The sequence below is a fragment of the Alexandromys fortis genome, unplaced genomic scaffold, assembly GCF_014885135.2.
Source record: "Alexandromys fortis isolate MF-2015 unplaced genomic scaffold, M_Fortis_MF-2015_v1.1 scaffold_18, whole genome shotgun sequence".
NCBI lineage: Eukaryota > Metazoa > Chordata > Mammalia > Rodentia > Cricetidae > Alexandromys > Alexandromys fortis.
The window spans coordinates 15662706-15680859 of record NW_026067897.1 but is presented as its reverse complement, the minus strand read 5'-3'; the positions used below and the strand labels follow the sequence as shown (position 1 = coordinate 15680859).

The following is an 18154-nucleotide window of genomic DNA, read 5'->3' as shown; positions in this document are numbered from 1 at the left end:
TGTTTGCTTTTCCCTTTTGGACTTCTTTGATGCTGCTGAAGAAAGAAGTCCACAGGAATCTGGAGAGAGGAAGAGAGTGGGCTGCAAGGCGGTGTGTGTGTGTGTGTGTGTGTGTGTGTGTGTGTGTGTATCAGCCATGTGGTCCGCTGCCCTGCCTCTTAGCCCCCACTACAGCTTCCTTAGCTGAACTAAGCTGTCTCCTTTTCTCTTTTTTCATTCTAATTTTGATGGCCAGAATGTTAATTTCTTGGTACTGTTCCATAGGACTCTATTTTTTACTTCCCATTTATTTCCATATTTTTGCGGTGTGTGTGTGTGTGTGTGTTTGTGCAATGCGCACATACACATGGCAAAGTGGGTGGGATGTGTGAGGTCCAAGGGAAACTTGCAGGAGTTGGTTCTCTCCGTCCACATTATGGGTCCAGAGGCTTAAACAGGGGTCGTCAGACTTGCCATCAAGCACCTTACCTGATGAACCTTCTCCCCACCCTGCCTCCATTCATTTAAAAGGGACATTTTCTTTATATCCATTTCTATTAGTGAAATTACATTGATCTGTCCTCTACCAAGGGTCTGAGTCCATCCAGTGAGGGTTTTTTTTGTTTGTTTTTTGTTTTTTTCTTTTTTTGATTTTTGAGACTGGGTTTCTCCGTAGCTTTTTTTGGTTCCTGTCCTGGAACTAGCTCTTGTAGACCAGGCTGGCCTCGAACTCAGAGAGATCCGCCTGCCTCTGCCTCCCGAGTGCTGGGATTAAAGGCGTGCGCCACCACCGCCCCGCTCATCCAGTGAGTTTTTAAAGTTTGCATGTCATATCTTTCTATCTTATAATTTACTCGCTTTTATAGTTTTATCATCTGTATTTGCGTATTCATGTGTATTTGCGCTTATGTGGTGTTGCTAACGTGTACATGTGCCTTCCTTTCTGGAAAGAAACGTTGCCACAGCAGTTTTAAGACAGTCCGGCATCCATCTTGTCTCATCTCCCTTTTGACGACTGTACTGACCCACTTACGGACACTCAAGAAGAGGGCAGTTAACTCTAAACTCAACCTGTCCCCACCCGCTATCGGATTCTATCAAGAACTCCAGACCAGACACGACCGTTATAGGTTAAACTTTAATGTGAAATTCTGTAAAGGTAGAGTCGCCCCCAGGGGGTGGGGCTCTGCTCTCCAGCTCTTGCCAGTGGGGCCCGCCCCTTAGCATTTGCTGTAGATGGCTGCGCAGCCGCGCTCCTCAAACTCTTCCTTGCTGACCCAAAGCTGCTGGAAGGCCTGCAACGAGGCCAGGATGGAGCCGCCGGTCCACACTGACGTCTTCCTCTCGGGAGCAGCGACCACCGTGGGGCTGTCCCCGGGGCAGAGGAGACTCAGCTCCCTCTGGAAACGCTCAGGGAAGCCGTCCAGCATGGTACAGCCACCGCACAGCAGCACGTTAGCCGCCATCTCCTCCTTGAAGCCAGTATTCTGACAGCGGCCCAGGCAGTCAGCTGTGAGCTCCGGGAGGCCCGGCTGCGTGCAGCCCACCAGGGAGGGCTTGAAGAGCATCTCGGAGCAGCGGAAGCGCTCCTGGCCGATGGTGATGACCTTGCCGTCCGGGAGCTCTTAGTCTACGCGCAGCTCCTCGGGGCTCAGGCTCATCTCCTCCTCTGGCAGCAGCGCGGCGTAGCAGCACTTCTTCTTGATGTGTTCGATGATGTGCAGGTGGTCATCTGAGAACTGGTGACCTGCTTCATTGAGCAGCTGCATGAGGTAGTTGGTGAGGTCGCAGCCGGCATAGTCTGCACGGCAGGGCAGGCCCGGCAGCAGGTCCCCCTCGGAGATGGGTACCACATGCGACACACCGTGCCCGCTCTCGACCACCAGCCCGGAGGTCTTGCCGTATGATTAGATGGACAGAAGCGCCTGGGAGGTCACGTGCATGGCTGGGATGCGGAAGGTCTCAAACATGAGCTCCGCGTACTTTTCCCGGTTGCTGATGGGGCTGAGCGGAGGGTCGGACACCAGCACCGCGTGCTCTTCCGGAAGGATCTTCATGGCGGTGTGGAAGATGTACTCCCAGATGTTCTGGATACAATCCCAGTCCACCACGATGCCGTGCTTCAGTGGGTTAACCAGCTTCAGAGATGCCTCCATGTTGAGCAGCTCATGGCCCACGTATGTCTCCTTGAAGGTGTCTCCAGCGTCCGCTGCCATCTCGGGGCTGCGCTTGCCCACCGTAGAGGAGATGAAGTAGGTGGGCCTCTGCTCTCCCGCGTAGCCGCACTTACAGTACTGGGAGCCCAGGTCAATGACCAGCGCCTTGATCTTGCGTATTTGCTTGGGCTTCATCTTCAGTTGAGTGGACCCTGTGTCCCGGATGCCAGCCTCAGGGACTGGCAGTGTTCCTGCCTCTCCAGGGTCGCCCTGGGCTGTGCCCATGGGCTTAGGGCTAGGGTTGTTCTTTGTCGCCATCTGCCTCCCTTCCTCACCTTCTTACATCCACACCCTACAGCTCCTGGGGAGAAATGAGAGTCCACCTCCAACCGTGCAACCACTTAGCATTGTGATGTCACCAGGGACGGTCCATTTAGATAGGGGGGAGCTTGCTCTTTTCACCCTCCACACACCTTCCTAATTGGTTTGCTCCAGGACAGAGCTAATTACCAGCGGCTCTAGAATCTCTCCGCTCCCTCAAACATCTCCATGTCTGGCCATTCAGTGATGATCCGTTCATTTCTTTGCTCCTCTGCTCCTTGGCACTGATAATTTGGGCCCCTAGAGAATACCAGGCACAGTACCGGGTTCTTCTTGCACTACTTTGCAGAATCTTAGGGGCTGGGCAGAGCTGCATAGAGGTTCAGAATTCAAGAGCAGTTTTTGAGAGTGATAGACGTCCATCTAACAGCAATTAACCAGGTCTCCTAGAGACCTTGAACGCTGTTTCCGCTTTAGACACAAAGCTCAAGGCCTGTACCTGGCCTCCTCTTTCATTTCACAAGCACAGGTGCATTCTCTAGTAAAGCTAGCAGCACTTCGTACTTTAATTCTCATCCCTGAGACCAAGAGGACCTGCCACCACCTCCACGAAGGAAGGACCCCATCACCAGAGTGACTGTCTCACATCTAGGATAGAGCCGAGGGTAAGGTCAAAGATGAGGCATGCATAAGGTTAGATCCTGGGCTTTGCACTTGGTGTAGAGGTTCAGAATCCAAGAGCTATCAGTTTTTAAGAGGGATAATACTTCAACCAAAGTTCACCCAACACCAACTAACCGGGTCTCCTGACGACCTCAGCACCATGGTGGGTAGAAATCCGTATGTCCAGCTAAGGAGACAGATGGCCAAGCAGCCTCAGAAATGCTAGGTGTCAAGGCATGTATGCGGTACATGTTGGGGGGGGGGGGGCTGTGTACTCCTACTGGATATCCTTGGGGAAGCTGTGTACTCGAGCCTTCACTGTCGGGTTATATTTCGATGCACACGCTGTGACCCTGATAAAGGAGCGCAAGTCTATGTTCAAAACTAATTCTTCGTAGGGTTATCTACCTGAGACCCCCAAATTAGGCAGGAGGGCTGTCCAATCATCACAGCAGCAGTAACTCCTGGGAAAAGCTCAGATAGTGTCCATTTGTTCAAATTTCTCTAATCCGTTCTAGCCTTGCTCACCTAGAAGTCCCTGCAATGGCCCATGGCCTGATGGGACTGGTTGGTTGGTCCTCCACTACCACCAGCCTCCCTTCTCCCACCCACGCTCTACTTTTCCAGACTCTTCCCCCTGGTTACATTGGTCTTCTTGCAGCTTCTCTCAGTGGAGTTCAGCAAACTTCTGTACGGTCACATTTATTTCCCCTCAGCCTTTGGCCCAATCTTTGTGATGCTGATTCAACAGTTTTTTTTTGTTTGTTTGTTTTTGTTTTCCTTTTAATGACCCGGGGAATCCATAAGTGAATGAGTACGGCTGATGCAGTAGATTCGTATACCGCCACAGGCTGGATCCGGCACCCTGCAGGCCCCTTCACTAACTCCACAGCCAGGTGACTTAGTCCCCTGCACCAAATACACTCCTGTCACTAGGTCACCTCCTTCAGCTCCTTACACAACTGCTGTCGGCTCAGGGAGCCTTTGCCTGAACCACATCAGCTCGGCCACCCTCTCTCTGTCCTCTGATTTTTCTCTAAAAACTTCTAAATTTGATTTTTTTGTTGTTGTTGTTCAACAGACATTTTGTGTCTTTCCCCACAGCGCACACCAACTCAAATATGGGCCAGATAAGGGAAGGACTCTATTGCTGCTTCTTCATGGCATGTTACAGGCACTCAACAAATGAACTGAACAAATTAATCAAGCTTTACTACAAAAGATAATATCTCTTTTGTACCCAAACAAGGTCTCCAGTGTCTAGAGTCTCTGGTCGCTGGATTATGTCACAATCAGTGATGTCACTGTTGGGCAGATTCTTAAGCCATCCTCTGATCTGAGCCTCTCAGGCCTCTTACCCAGCAGGATCAAGAGCTTTCTGAGAGCAGTATGTCTCTGGAAAGCGTGTGGGCTCCAGAGGCAGCAGACATGGGGGATGGACCTGCCAAGAAAGCTGGCAACCAGGCCTCCATGCAGACACAGGTCCTCCAGACTGCCTCACTAAAGGACGGCCCAGCAAAGAGGGCAGTATGGGTCCGTCGAGAGAGTGCCGAGACAGAAGACCCTGAGAAGTCAACCGCGCCCAAGGTCAGGTCCAAGTTAGAGGTGACCAAAGCAGTGGTCGTGGATCTCGGCACCGGCTTCTGTAAATGTGGCTTTGCTGGCCTGCCAAAGCCCACTCACAAGATCTCAACAACAGTGGGCAAGCCCTACATGGAGACAGCCAAGACTGGGGATAATCGCAAAGAGACCTTCGTGGGGCATGAGCTCCTTAACCCAGACATACATCTCAAGCTGGTCAACCCCCTGCGTCATGGCATCATTGTGGACTGGGACACAGTACAGGACATCTGGGAATACCTCTTCCGACAAGAGATGAAGATCGCCCCGGAGGAGCATGCAGTCCTGGTCTCGGACCCACCCCTGAGCCCTCACACCAACAGAGAGAAGTATGCTGAGATGTTGTTTGAGACCTTCAACACACCTGCAATGCACATCGCCTACCAGTCCCGCCTGTCCATGTACTCGTATGGACGCACGTCCGGGCTGGTGGTGGAGGTGGGCCACGGTGTGTCCTATGTGGTACCCATCTATGAGGGTTATCCTTTGCCTAGCATCACGGGGCGGCTAGACTATGCAGGATCTGACCTGACGGCCTACCTGATGAGCTTGATGAACAACTCTGGAAAACACTTCACAGATGACCAGACCAGTATTGTGGAGGCCATCAAGACAAGATGCTGCTTCGTGGCCCTGGACCCCATCGAAGAGAAGAAAATCCCTCCCAGTGAACATGAGATCCAATATACTCTGCCTGATGGGAAAGAGATCCGTCTGGGCCAGGAGAGGTTCCTCTGCTCGGAGATGTTCTTCAAGCCGTCGCTGATCAAATCCATGCAGCTGGGCCTCCACACCCAGACGGTGTCCTGCCTTAACAAGTGTGACATCGCACTCAAGCGAGACCTCATGGGGAACATCCTGCTCTGTGGGGGCAGCACTATGCTCAAGGGCTTCCCTAACCGCCTGCAGAAGGAGCTAAGCAGCATGTGCCCCAATGACACCCCACAGGTCAACGTTCTGCCTGAGAGAGACACCGCAGTGTGGACTGGTGGCTCTATCCTGGCCTCGCTCCAGGGTTTCCAACCACTGTGGGTTCACCGCTTTGAGTACGAGGAGCATGGGCCTTTCTTCCTCTACAGAAGGTGCTTCTGAACTGGTGGCGGCGTGGCCACGGTGGTGACAGTGTGTCAGCTTTACTGCGTGAGGGAACACCTTTCTACATATGGTGTGTGAGCTGGCATGTTCATTCCTGTAGCATTAAAGACCCCTCGTGTCCCCTTCCCTTCACAGCACGCCTATTTCCTGACGGAGTAGGAGCCACACAGATGTGTCCTTGCCTTAAGTGACACAAACACCTGGGAGTGGAGTGGGGCCACGAGAGTCAGACATGCGCTATGCTGACCGCTCAGTTTCTCTTGGAAGAAACTTGTTCTAACATTACGCTTCCCACTGTAGGAACTACTCTGTTGTTAAAACATGCTTAAGGAAAAATGTGTTAAAAAAAGAAAAAAAACGGGTTAAGAGTAAATGATGTTAAAGTATACAAGGGGATCCTCATCCACAATCCCCCCCCCCCAGAATGCTGAATAAGTTCAGTCTCCCATAAAAACAGTACCGTATTTCCCATCTGACAGCAAACTCAGAATATGCTGGCAATCTACCTTGTTTTAACTACCCTGTCTTAACTGTACCTCTTTTTTACTCACCAGTATGTCTCAAAACTGGTTCATAGAAAGCCACCAGGGTTACTGGCCGTGAAGACTTCTATCATTCCATTAGCACTACGGATGGACGCTACAATAGAAGTACCATTCAGGTCTCGAAACCCAGTACACAGGCAGGAACACCTGCCAAAACCAAAACAAAGACCTAATCCATAAAAGTCCATAGTTCTGGCAAAGTCCCTAACTGTACTAACTTGTTTTGGCTTCTGTAGTCCCCTTCTGGCTAACTGTCCTTGCTGAGCTGCGTCAACGCAGGATGTAGTTTTGTGCTTAAAAAGAGCATCCTGTCCAGGATCTAACACTAACGCATGAACTGACTTGGTGGAGACCATTCTCTATGGAGAGATACCTTGCTCAGCCTAGGCACGGGGGAGAGGGAGGGGAGCCTTGAGGTGATGGGACAGACTTAGTTGATTTCCCAGGAGAAGCCTTTTATCTGAGTAGATGGAGGGTAGAGTGGGGAAAGGAGGGGGGATGACTAGGATTGGTATATAAAAAGTAAGTAAATTTAAAAAAAAAAAAGTTCACCCTTTTTTAAAAAGACTCAGGACTACACTCGGGTCCCAAACACCCAGCATAGTTGTCAGCTAATGGACTTTCTGGCTTGAATCCACATACAAGCGGGTACCTCACATTTCTGGAGACCCCAGCGAGATTCCCAGAGAACAGACCTTGACACACTGGGGGTCTCAGAGCCCCTTGGAGCAAGGAAGTGTGGTAGCCAAGGGAGTTCCAGGGTCCCAGGACCCCCGTCTGATTAATTGCTGCCTAATACCTTGGAGAAATGAGGCCTATACCCCAAAAAGTCACCTGGTCTGTCACCTCCAGAGGTAAGTCTGGTTAAGGTACCTTCTGTTTAGGACATAAAGGAGAGGCCAGCTGCAGATGCGGGCCCAGTGTCTGGAATCCCTGTGAGACATCACTGGACTCCCCTGGTCCATTCAGGGTATGAATGTGTGGTAGCCACCCATGGTTGTCTGTACTGTGTCTGTGTGTTTCTGTTGGTTGGACATTTAATGTGGGAGAGGGAGTGAGCCACCTGGAGACCTCGACTACCATCGTCCCTAAGATGTGGCTGCAGCAGCTGCTGCTGCCACACCAGTGGTGGTGGTGTTGAGCGCAGGTCTGGAATGAGGCTGGAGACCCCAGCCACCCCAATCAGTTTCCCTATATTGCCCAGTGGCTTTCTCACAGCTGATGGAAAGCAGACATGCTTCAGGATGTATCTGGTCCCCAGGCAGTGCTCCCAATAGCTACAATTGTGACTTTTAGCTCTTAAACAATAGCCTTCACATCTTACTGGGATTCTTAGTCACACTTGCACCCTGAGCATCTGGAGAACAGGCATCTCTACCATACAGAGGCTCCAAGAGCCATTTGCTCAACTCCAGGAAGCTCCAGGCCTAAATACTAAAATGTCAATGGAAAGCTGATAGAACCACATTCTTTCACAAAGCATTATCAATGCTCACCGGATCCACCTGTCCCAGTAAAGACAGGCTCCACGCAAAAACATCTTAGTACTTCCAACATCATCTAAATTTAACAGCTGGGGAAAACTTCGCAAGTTTGTTACAACAGGGATGAATTATGTACTACTATTGGTGTGGTTTGAAAGAAAATGGCCCCAAAAGGGAGTGGCACTATTAGGAGGTGTGGCCTTGTTGGAGGAAGTGTGTTACTGTGGGAGCAGGCTCTGTGGTCTCTTATGCTTAGGATACTGCCCAGTGTGTCAGCCGATGTTCTGTGGTCTGTGTCAAGATGTAAGATTCTCAGCTCCAGCACCATGTCTGCCTGCATATGATAATGGACCGAACCTCTGAAACTGTAAGCAAGCCCCCTTCAATTTGTAAGAGTTGCCATGGTCACAATGTCTCTTAAGACAACTATCTAGTGAGTATGAAACTGTCGAAGAATTTTTAAAAAGCCTCTAATTAAAATAAACTGACCTATTTCTAGACTTGACGAGAAAGAGAGAGAGAGAGAGAGAGAGAGAGAGAGAGAGAGAAAGAGAGAGAGAGAGAGAGAGAGAGAGAATATTATTCTTCCAAGCCTTTGGAAACAGGATGAAACAAGTCAGTTAAACACCTTACAGAAAGTAAACTAGTCTGCCTAGACACTGACAAAAATCACTCAGCATAGGAGGCAGGGCCTGGAGAGCAAAGAGTAACCTCCATCCCTGCTACCATACTATGCCTGCTGTCTACCCAATACTGAAGTGCAGGACCTGTGTCAGCGGATTCCAATCCATCCCACCCGACCACTGATGACTCTAGCAGAGCATACACTGGCGATAAAGCAGTCCCTGTAACAGTGCAGGTAGAGGAGGGTCGCCTCGCAGTTAGGGTTTCTACTGCTGTGAAGAGACACCAGAACCACAGCTACCCTTATAAAGGAAAGCATTTAACTGGGACCGACTTAAAGTTCAGAGGTTCAGTCCATTGTCCCCACGGTGGGAAACATGATCATGACAGGAAGCATGGTGGCACGCAGGCGGAGATGGTACTAGAGAGGTAGCTGAGATCTCTACATCCAGATCGGCAGACAGTGAGACGCTGGGCCTGGCTTAAGCATCTGAAACCACAAAGCTTGTCCCCAGTGACACGCTCCCTCCAAGGCCACACCTAGTCGAACAAGGCCCTACCCCCTGATAGTGCCTCTCCTGAAGAGCCCATGGGGTCCATTTCATTCACACCACAAGGAGGCTTATAGACCAATTAAAGCGGGTAGCACATAGCCTGATTGAATGGCACATTTAATTAAAAATTTTTTTAAGATTTTGTATGTATGTTTTGGCTGTACGTATATATGTTTGTGTACTACGTGCTTGCCTGGTGCCAAGAGGTCAGAAGAGGGCATTAGATTCCTTGGAACTGAAGTGAACAGTTGTGAACTGCCATGTGGGTGCTGGGATAATCGTTCTTAATTGCTGAGTCAACTCTCCAGTCCCCAAACACATTTAACTTTTTATTCTGCTTTGAGTCGGGCGGGAAGATGCCAGCTACACAATCACATCTGACTGAATGTTGGCAGCAGTCACAGCCTGTTTTTATACAATACACAATGTTAGCAATGCAAAACAACACAGAAATGGAACTCCACTTTTTTTTTGTTTTTTGTTTTTTTTTTTTACGAGGTAGAATGAAACATCACTCCCTATCTACACAGGAACTGAGGATCAAATCAATGATTAGCGTTACCATGGTTACAACAGAAACTAGGCCTGGATCTGTGCATGAAAATCTAGTCCATGATTTTTTGCTTTAGAAGCCATGTTCTCAAAGAGCACTAAATACAACAACAGCAGGTTGGGCTGTTCTGAGATAAGGTCTTGCTGTATCCCACACTGGTCTTGAACCTGCCTTTCTGCCTCAGCTTTTTGCGTTGCTGGGATTATAGGCATGCCCCACCATGCCCAGCTAAAAATAGCATTTAAAAAAACAAACTGTAATATGTTGGCTGAAACAAAGTTCTGGCAGTACTTAAAGTAAGAACCAGACTGCTTAGTGCTAAGTCTGGTCTCACAGCAGCTGTAGGCAGGGCAAAGGCAGACCATCCCATATCTCAGTTCTCAACAGCCGGGCCTCTAAGGAGCAAGAACTAGAAGCACAATGAGGAGTGAGGGGGCAAATGGTCTTCCCAGTGATGCCTTCTTCACAGGTCAGTCAGTCCAGCAGGCTCAGCTTCCACAGGCCTCTCAGGTCAATCTTTGGTGGCACACAGATTCCAGCATCTGAAAGCAAGAATGGAAGGGAGGTGATAATGGGTCTGCTACCTCAACTCTGTAGTGTCAAAGCAAACACAGCCTGGAGGCCCTGCCCAGAGAAGAGGAAGGGCATCAGGCTGCACACGTGTCATTAGGTGATTCAGTATTTGAACAGGGAGAGGTAGTACTGGTGTCTGCTTACTTTCTAATTTTTAGATGTGTTTTATGTATGTTTATGTTACACACACACACACACACACACACACACACACACACACGTATCTACACCATATGCACACAATGCCCTTGGAGACCAGAAGGGACACTGAAATCCCAGGGGACTGTTTTGGATGGCTGTAAGCCACTACAGGTGAACCAGCCTTGTTCCTCTGCAAGAACGAAAATGTTCTTAACCACCAAAAGCCATCTATCCAGACCAGAAGTGTACATTTTCAAAAAACTGTCAAGTTGCAAACTATATCTACATTTTACCATATGTGAAAATTTTCTCAATTTTAAGAATAAAACGTGGCAGTATGTAACAGTGAGTCAAGTGAATGACAGAAAGTAGCAGAATTCTATGAACAGATGCTCAGCAAAACTGACTTTATAAAAAGTAAAGTAGGAAGTAGTTACAGGTAGGAATTCTGTATTTTTTCCTTTAGACTTTAGGAGTCTCTAATCTGACTAGGAATCATATATTTGAAGCACAGACAAGAAAAAAATATATATATATAAGGATCCAGGTGGGGGTGGCGCATGTCTTTAATCCCAGCATTCAGGAGGCAGAGGCAGGTGGATCTCTGGGAGTTTGAGGCCAGCCTGGTTTACAAAGTGAGTTCTGGGACAGACAAGATTACACAAAGAAACCCTGTCTTGAAAAACCAACCAACCAACCAACCAAGAAATAAAAAGGTATATAAAACTGTTTCATTATTATTTGTTAATAATTAAATTTCTAGCAATATATCTACATATGCACTATTAAAATTATTTTAAAAATTTAACAATGCGAAAAATCTTTAAGAGAATTTTTAAACCATGATTTTGCATTTTATATAAACACATGCTTATACACACATAGATTAACCACAAACTGCCAGATTACAAGGCTGTGTCACCATGCCCCAACCAAATTTTAATTTTCTTCAATATAATTTGCAATCTAGATTTTCCTATCCTACTGACCCATACAGTTTCTAATTACCTATGTTACCATGCCTATCACTTTCCAGAAATTAAAAAAAAAAAAAAAAAAAAATCAACCACCCTTCCCACAAGTCAAACTATATAAACAGAGCCCACTAGTTTGGGATATAAAAGAATATCAATACCAAAACAAGGTTAAGCAGGTCCATAATTTCATGGTTAAAGCTTGAATGAGATTTTTATCTTTAAAAAAGTTACATTAGAATCTATTGTCTTTTAAAAACATTACATAATTGCAACTATATTTGATTCTAGAGTTAACCAAGAATAAGTATAAAATATCAAATCAGCCCAGAATGACAACCTGGGCTGACTGACAGCAAAAGAGGACATGTTTTACATTTCCATGTTTGACTTTCATGGGGCAAAAAGAATCATTTTAATAAGAATACTTTGATGACTATTTACCAGTCAGATCCCCTTCAGAAGCGATCAGAACTGTAACACCCAGTTTCAAGTTTAGAGCTTTCCCACTTCAGACTATGTCATGAGATCCTGTATTTCTGCACGACCTGCAATCAATCAGTCTGTGCTGTGTACAGCACCAAGCATGGCAAGCACAGATACTGACAAACATGCATTTCCAATGCCTCCACTAATGTGAGTATATGCGCACCACTGTTAGCTGGGAAGGGCAATGGGACTATTTGAGTGGAACTAATTTTCTGGTGGGTTTTTGCTGGCTACTTTTGAATTACAACCTTCCCCTTTCTACCTGTTAGGATTTGCATTTTAAAGCCGCCTCCCCTACACATTAACCCAGGCATTTAAACAGCTGAATCCAAGCTGTGGCACTGCTTTGGGAGGTTGCAGGACCTTTTAGACATAGGCATAGTTGGCAGACACAGGAGTTGAGTTGGATGGGGTTTATGAGCTATGCTTCTACCTGGCTTGAAACTGACCTCTCTGGTTCCTGGTTGGTGTCATGCTACAATCAGCTGCCACACAATCCTGCCACCATAGCAGCAAGCTGCTCCTACCAACATGCTCTCCCTGACAGGATGGGGTAATCCTGTCATAGTGACAAGAATGTAATTAAATACCAACCAACTTTGGAGCCACAGGACACTGACATCATAAACTCAGATGAGGAACCCTTACATGTTACAGACTTTACAGGCAGAAGCATGTAAAGTGTGCCTTCAAATTCTAACATCAGTTGTAAGGTGATACAAATATCTGTCTCCTAATACTATTCTGAAGGTGGAAAGAGTAATTGTAAGAGCCAGAATCCCAACTCAAAGGTCTCCCACTTGAGTAGGTGTGGGCTCTTAGGCTCATGCTGCAATTGTGATGTGCATACATGCATGGATGGACACACAGGCATGCAACTGTGATGTGCATACATGCATGGATGGACGCACAGGCATGCAACTGTGATGTGCAGCCATGCATGGATGGACGCACGGGCATGCAACTGTCACTGCGAATTTTTTTTTTAAAGCAAAGCTGGAGTTGGTTAAGAAAAGTTTTTTTGTTTTTTGTTTGTTTTGTTTTTTTCAAGACAGGGTTTCTCTTTGTAGTCCTGGCTGTCCTGGAACTCACTCCGTAGACCAGGCTGGCCTCAAACTCATAGAGATCTGCCTGCCTCTGCCTTCTGAGTGCTAGGATTAAAGGCAAGTGCCACCACTGCCTGGTAAGAAAAGGTTTTAATTCAGATTGAAACAGGCATTACAAGATGGGGAGAGATGATAGAGACAGGACGGTAATACATGTCCTAAACTGGGCACAGGCTGCTCAAGAGCTAATTTAAAAATAAATAAATAAAATGTCACATTGTGCCAGGAGTGGTGGTATACATCTTAAATCCCAGAACTCGGGAGACAGGTGGATCTCTGAGTTCAAGGCCAGTTTGGTCTGCAGAGTAAGTTCCAGGCTAGCCAGAAACACAGTCAGACCTTGTCTTCAAAAATACAAGCAAACCAACTTAAGTCATGTTGCGTCCTTCCCTCCAAGCCACCAACATTAGAAATACTAGAGCCATGTAAAATGTGGTCTCAGTTCCCTCTTGTTCGAGCTCTCAGGAGCTAACAGACTCTAGACTGACAGCTGTGGAGCCTACAGAAGACCAAACTAGACCCTATACACGTGGGCAACAGTTGTGCAGATTATGGGGAGTAGATGGAGGGAGGGGGAGCAGGAGGAGGGGAAAGAGGGCGAACTGTGTTTGGTATATAAAATGAATAAAAATTTAAAATACAAAGAAAACGTGGTTTCAGACTGAGAGGGATCCCTTAAAGAGCTGATCTCTCCAACACCGACACCCAGCCCTGCATAGCATGAAGACAATGTGGAGAGAAGTCACTGACCGAGAACAGGAACAGATGGTGGTTGTGGCTGCTGCTGCTGCTGCTGCTGCTGCTGCTGCTGCTGCTGCTGGTAAGAGGCAGTGATGCTATTCACAGTGGAACTCGGACCTAGGACCTAAGCAGAAAACAGGTTATGTCAGCAGAGATGATCTTCGGATGGTGACAGACCCACAGTCTCCACTAGCAGCAACCTGGTCTGCTGTCTTTCTCAGCTCTAATGGAGATAGGTCAGCTTCTGTGCTCTCTCAGCTCAGACCGCTAAGCTTCCTGACTCTCAGGAATGCGCAGCAGAGGAGGAGACGACTCCCCAACAAGCCGGCCTGGCCTTTTCCAAGTTAGCAGATCCTAGCCCATGGGGAGAGAAAAATCCAAGTTTTTGGAACACAGAAAGGATCCATTCTACTCAAAGCACTGTAGGAAATAGGATTTTTTTGTTTTGTTTTGTTTTTGAGACAGGGTTTCTCTGTAGCTTTGGAGCCTGTCCTGGCACTAGCTCTTGTAGACCAGGCTGGCCTCGAACTCACAGAGATCCTCCTGCCTCTGCCTCCCAAGTGATGGGATTAAAGGCGTGCATCACCACCACCTGGATGGAAATAGTAATTTTTATATTAAAAGAAATACACATATGTGTCATATGGGTGGAACACCAACTCTACACAGATCTCACTGGGGTCCATGCTGGCAGTGAGCCTCTGCTTTGCTCTCATTGGTCTCTGCATGTGTCCCTGCCGGAACATGGTCAGCTGTAATACCACGAGCTCAAGAGCACTTACAAGTGACTCATGGTGCCTGCCCGGAACGAGGCCCACTTCCGTATTGCCAAACAAAACATCTGCGCGCTTTCCCTACAAGATTCACAGAGCTGCGATCGTAGAAGCTGCTGTGATCTGAACAGAAGTGGAGAGGCATTTGAAACTGATGACTTCAAAACGCTGCAGTACGGAAGATAATCGTATTTCTAGGCAACATCCATTACAGTTAATTCAAGCATTTGTGGCATCTAGATTTTTAGCTGCTTTCCTTGCTGTGGCATGTAAAGTGGTCTGTACAAATATCCACCCTCTTATCAAGTCTTCCAAACATTCTGGTAATACACCCATGGAAGTTTCCCCACTAACCTAGGAAATCGAAACCTAGAATCCGACACATGTCTAGCCAGTGAAATGATCGCAACCTCCTGTTGCTAAGCACCAAATCCACCCTTCTATCCACAGCCAGTGAAGCCAGGATGTGGGCATGAACCACAGTTTTCTCCATCAGCTGATGCCCTGTTAGGCGCCCCCAAAAAGGGGACTAAAGGAGAGGGCACAGCTGGAAGGAAAAGCAATGTGCTTGCTTTCAAGGGCTATTCATTACAGTTCCTACTTCTCTCTGGGCACTTAAAACCAGCCTCACGGGGCGGCCTCCCTCAACTCTCAGGTCTCACTAAGCCGCACTCTCTCCAGACCTGTCACCATCCCCAGCTCTTTCTTTTCTTCTTTCCGCAGGGGCAGACGCTACTTCTCTAGCTGCTGTTCCTCTCTCAGCCTCCAGTGCTCCTCTTTTGCCTTTTCTGCCCCTCAATGCTTATTTAATCAACCAGGTATTAAATTCTCCATGGGAAAATAACAGGTTTGGATTTTGTTTTCCTTACTGAACTCTGATTGATATACCAGCTTTTCTAACTCCTAATCAAAACTCTCCACAGTAGACTTGAGAGCTCAAGTAGCCAGCAGATACTTGAGAATACTTCATGGGACACAAAACTCTCCGACCCTGCACCGGGGCTTCAGATCTAGGATCTAACCCTAGCTTCCCTCCTTCCTCCATACTCCATGGTCACTGAGGATTTCCAATCATCCCTATGACAGCTGCTCTATCTGAAAAGGAAAAACAACAACCTACTTCACCTTAGCAGGAAACAGGCAAGCCTACTGCTAAGATAAGCGCGAAGCCAGAGTTGTCTTCCACCCTAGACTCTTGGGGGCTACAGAGAGAAGGCAGAGACCGCAGGTGGTGGCTGAGGAAACTTACCGATGTGAGTGAACTCTGCTGGCAGTCAAGAGTCCAGATTTCCGGAAGTGCCTTCTCCATGAGCTTCAGAGTATTCTCATAGGCCTTCTGCAGTTCCTGTGCTTGCTGTTCAAACGCCAGGACAAAGAGCGCCCTTAATATACTGTGCACTTCGTCTGGAGAGAGAAACGTGAAAGTGTGAGCTGCGTCCTGGCTCCACTGCTAGAATCACCAGGGACTTCTTCCCCAGGCTCACAGTGGCTGGCACCACCCTAGAGAAGCGTTCTTCCACGTTCTTCTTCCCAAATGCTGGAGTAATTCAGCACATGGGAAGGAAAGGGAAACTCAGTGAACGAGTGAGGTCCCTGCTCCTGACTTAAGCACTGTATCCTCACAAGAAGGCTTCTCCTTCAGGGGCTGGGAAGGACTGACTCAGCTTCCCACTGACCGCTTGCTTCTTCCCTCTAACTCAGTAGTTCTCAACCTTCTTAACGCTGCAACCCTCTAATACAGCTCCTTGTGTTGTGCTGACCCCCAGCCATAAAATTATTTTCATTATTACTTCACAACTGTAATTTTGCTACTGTTATGTAACATAAATATCAGCTATGCAACCCTTACGAAAGGGTAGTTTGACCCTCGCAGGGTTCGAGGCCCACAAGTTACAGAACCACTGTTCAAACTGGAAAACACCATCAGTGTTGTTTTTTGTTGTTGCTTCTTAAACACCTGATTTTGTTTGTGTCTCAGTGGAGATCAAAAGGCAACATTCAGGGAGAGGGTCCTTTCTTTCTATTGTGTGGGTCCCAGGAATGGACATCAGACTGTCAGGCTTGGTGACCCTGAGTCATCCCACCAGCCCCACACTACATCATAACTGCAGTATCGCATGGTGAGCACTAAGACCAGACCTTTCATCTTGTCAATGCTTTGTACCACTTCACTCAGGGCATCCAAAAGTGCCAGGTCCTCTAGAGGACTCCCTTCTTTGAGGCTGTACTTCTTCCGCTCTGCCTTGCGCCGGTTTTTAGATGACCTCCTGTCAGAAATGAGAGATGTTGAAAAGGAAGCTCTCCCGTGCCTGTTGGCCACCACTTTCTAAGAAACCAGAGTGTCTACAGTGTTCCTTTCTGGGGAGATGTTAGAAAAGAGGGGCTAAAACCACACAAACCTAGTGGGGTCTAAGAGGAGGCAAATAAGGAAAGCCAAAGAGCTGTTTCTCCCTTCAATTCGGATTAAAATGCAAGGTAAGATGGGGGAAGATGGCACACGCCTTTGGTTCCTTCACTCAGGAGGAAAAGCAGGTGGATCTCTGTGAGTCAGAGGCCAGCATGGTCTACAGAGCAGGTACCAGGCCAGCCAGGGCTACACAGTGAGACCCTATCTTAAGAACTAAAGGGCAAGGTAAAAATGAGGTTCTCCTGGTAACACACCGAAACAATGGAGGGAAGAAAACAACAACGTGAGTGCTAGCGTGAGAACAGCCTCATTGCAAGGATGTGCTCACTGGCCCTGACAGACATTCTCCCACTCACTCGCTGACCGGATCTCATACGTACGCAGATATCCGGGAGTTACTCTGCGAGTATCTGCCACTCATCTCACTCCCACTCTCCGAGAAGAAATCCGACTCTGGCCCAGGGGCTACCATCTCGTTATCTGGAAGACAAAACAGATGCAGACTGGAGAAGGGGAGGGCAGTTCAAAGTTGATCCCATAATGAATAAGGTAACATTAAATACGGTAATTATACTTACTATAAATCTGGAGTTTCCCACATTCTTTTCCTTTCTGGGGACTAGGTGGGGAGGAACTAGGAAATTCATTTTGTGAAACACTGAAGATATCATTGCTCTGGTTGGATGGGGAAAAGTGGGACTACTTGGTAGAGATTTTCTGTTATCTGCCTGGCCCTGACCCCTAAGCACTTCTCCAACATGGAGTTCCAGGCAGCTACAACACAGCAATAAGACAACAGGAGTAGTCTGTCCCTACTCAGCAACTTGTGTGCAGTATGGGACAGTGGCGAAAGCAAGGTCAGTGATGCTCACACAGTACTGAGATCTGGTTCCTGTGGGACTGTACGGCGAGGCTGGTGCCGCCCCTTATCTCCTTACAGATGTGCCTCTTGCACTTGCCAACCTGGTTTTCTGTCACAACACCTTCCCCAAATGTCAAGCACATGCTTCTTGGTGCCATATTCTTCTATCTCCAAAGCTTTGTGCCCAAACAATCCCTTTCTCTTTATAAAGTGCTTGTCTCAGAACACTGACAACAGACACACAGCACAGACAAGGTGCATGGGTGCCCACCCCCACCTCCCACACCACCACAGGCTTCTCAGAGGCACTCACCCACATGCATCTGTGGTCCTTGGCTCTTGAGCTCTCGAACCACCAGAAAACGGTCTTTATGGCGAATGAATATGGCTGTCTGAGAGTCCAGAAAGGCCATGAAATTTTTTTGGGCTGAGGATACAGAAAGAAAAATACCTTGAGCATGATTTTTAAGCAAAGAGATAAAACCTAACTGAAG

General features: G+C 47.7%; 3 protein-coding genes across 3 annotated transcripts in view; 1 reads left to right on the top strand and 2 right to left on the bottom strand.

Annotated features, from left to right (window-relative positions):
• Positions 1-1103: 1103 nt before the first annotated feature.
• LOC126514996 (actin-like protein 7B) lies at positions 1104-2453 on the bottom strand. Its single transcript, XM_050164293.1, has one exon. It carries the CDS (start codon positions 2451-2453, stop codon positions 1887-1889), a length of 567 nt encoding a protein of 188 aa, XP_050020250.1. The 3' UTR covers positions 1104-1886.
• A 2040-nt stretch (positions 2454-4493) lies between these two features.
• Positions 4494-9206, top strand: Actl7a (actin like 7A). The gene has a single exon (XM_050164270.1). It carries the CDS (start codon positions 4509-4511, stop codon positions 5829-5831), a length of 1323 nt encoding a protein of 440 aa, XP_050020227.1. The 5' UTR covers positions 4494-4508; the 3' UTR covers positions 5832-9206.
• A 151-nt stretch (positions 9207-9357) lies between these two features.
• Elp1 (elongator acetyltransferase complex subunit 1) overlaps positions 9358-18154 on the bottom strand; it is a 53221-nt gene continuing 44424 nt past the window's right edge. Inside the window, exons 32-37 of the mRNA XM_050164241.1 lie at positions 17974-18087; positions 17179-17278; positions 16531-16658; positions 15641-15795; positions 13628-13742; positions 9358-10136 (exon numbers count right to left, since the gene is read on the bottom strand). Of these exons, the coding sequence (XP_050020198.1) occupies positions 10069-10136; positions 13628-13742; positions 15641-15795; positions 16531-16658; positions 17179-17278; positions 17974-18087 (680 nt within the window). The 3' untranslated portion in view covers positions 9358-10068. The remainder of the gene's footprint in view (positions 10137-13627; positions 13743-15640; positions 15796-16530; positions 16659-17178; positions 17279-17973; positions 18088-18154) is intronic.

Bases quoted from the DNA above. Each gene is read 5' to 3' on its own strand.
- LOC126514996 (XM_050164293.1), bottom strand. From the start codon at position 2,453: ATGGCGACAAAGAACAACCCTAGCCCTAAGCCCATGGGCACAGCCCAG.
- Actl7a (XM_050164270.1), top strand. From the start codon at position 4,509: ATGTCTCTGGAAAGCGTGTGGGCTCCAGAGGCAGCAGACATGGGGGAT.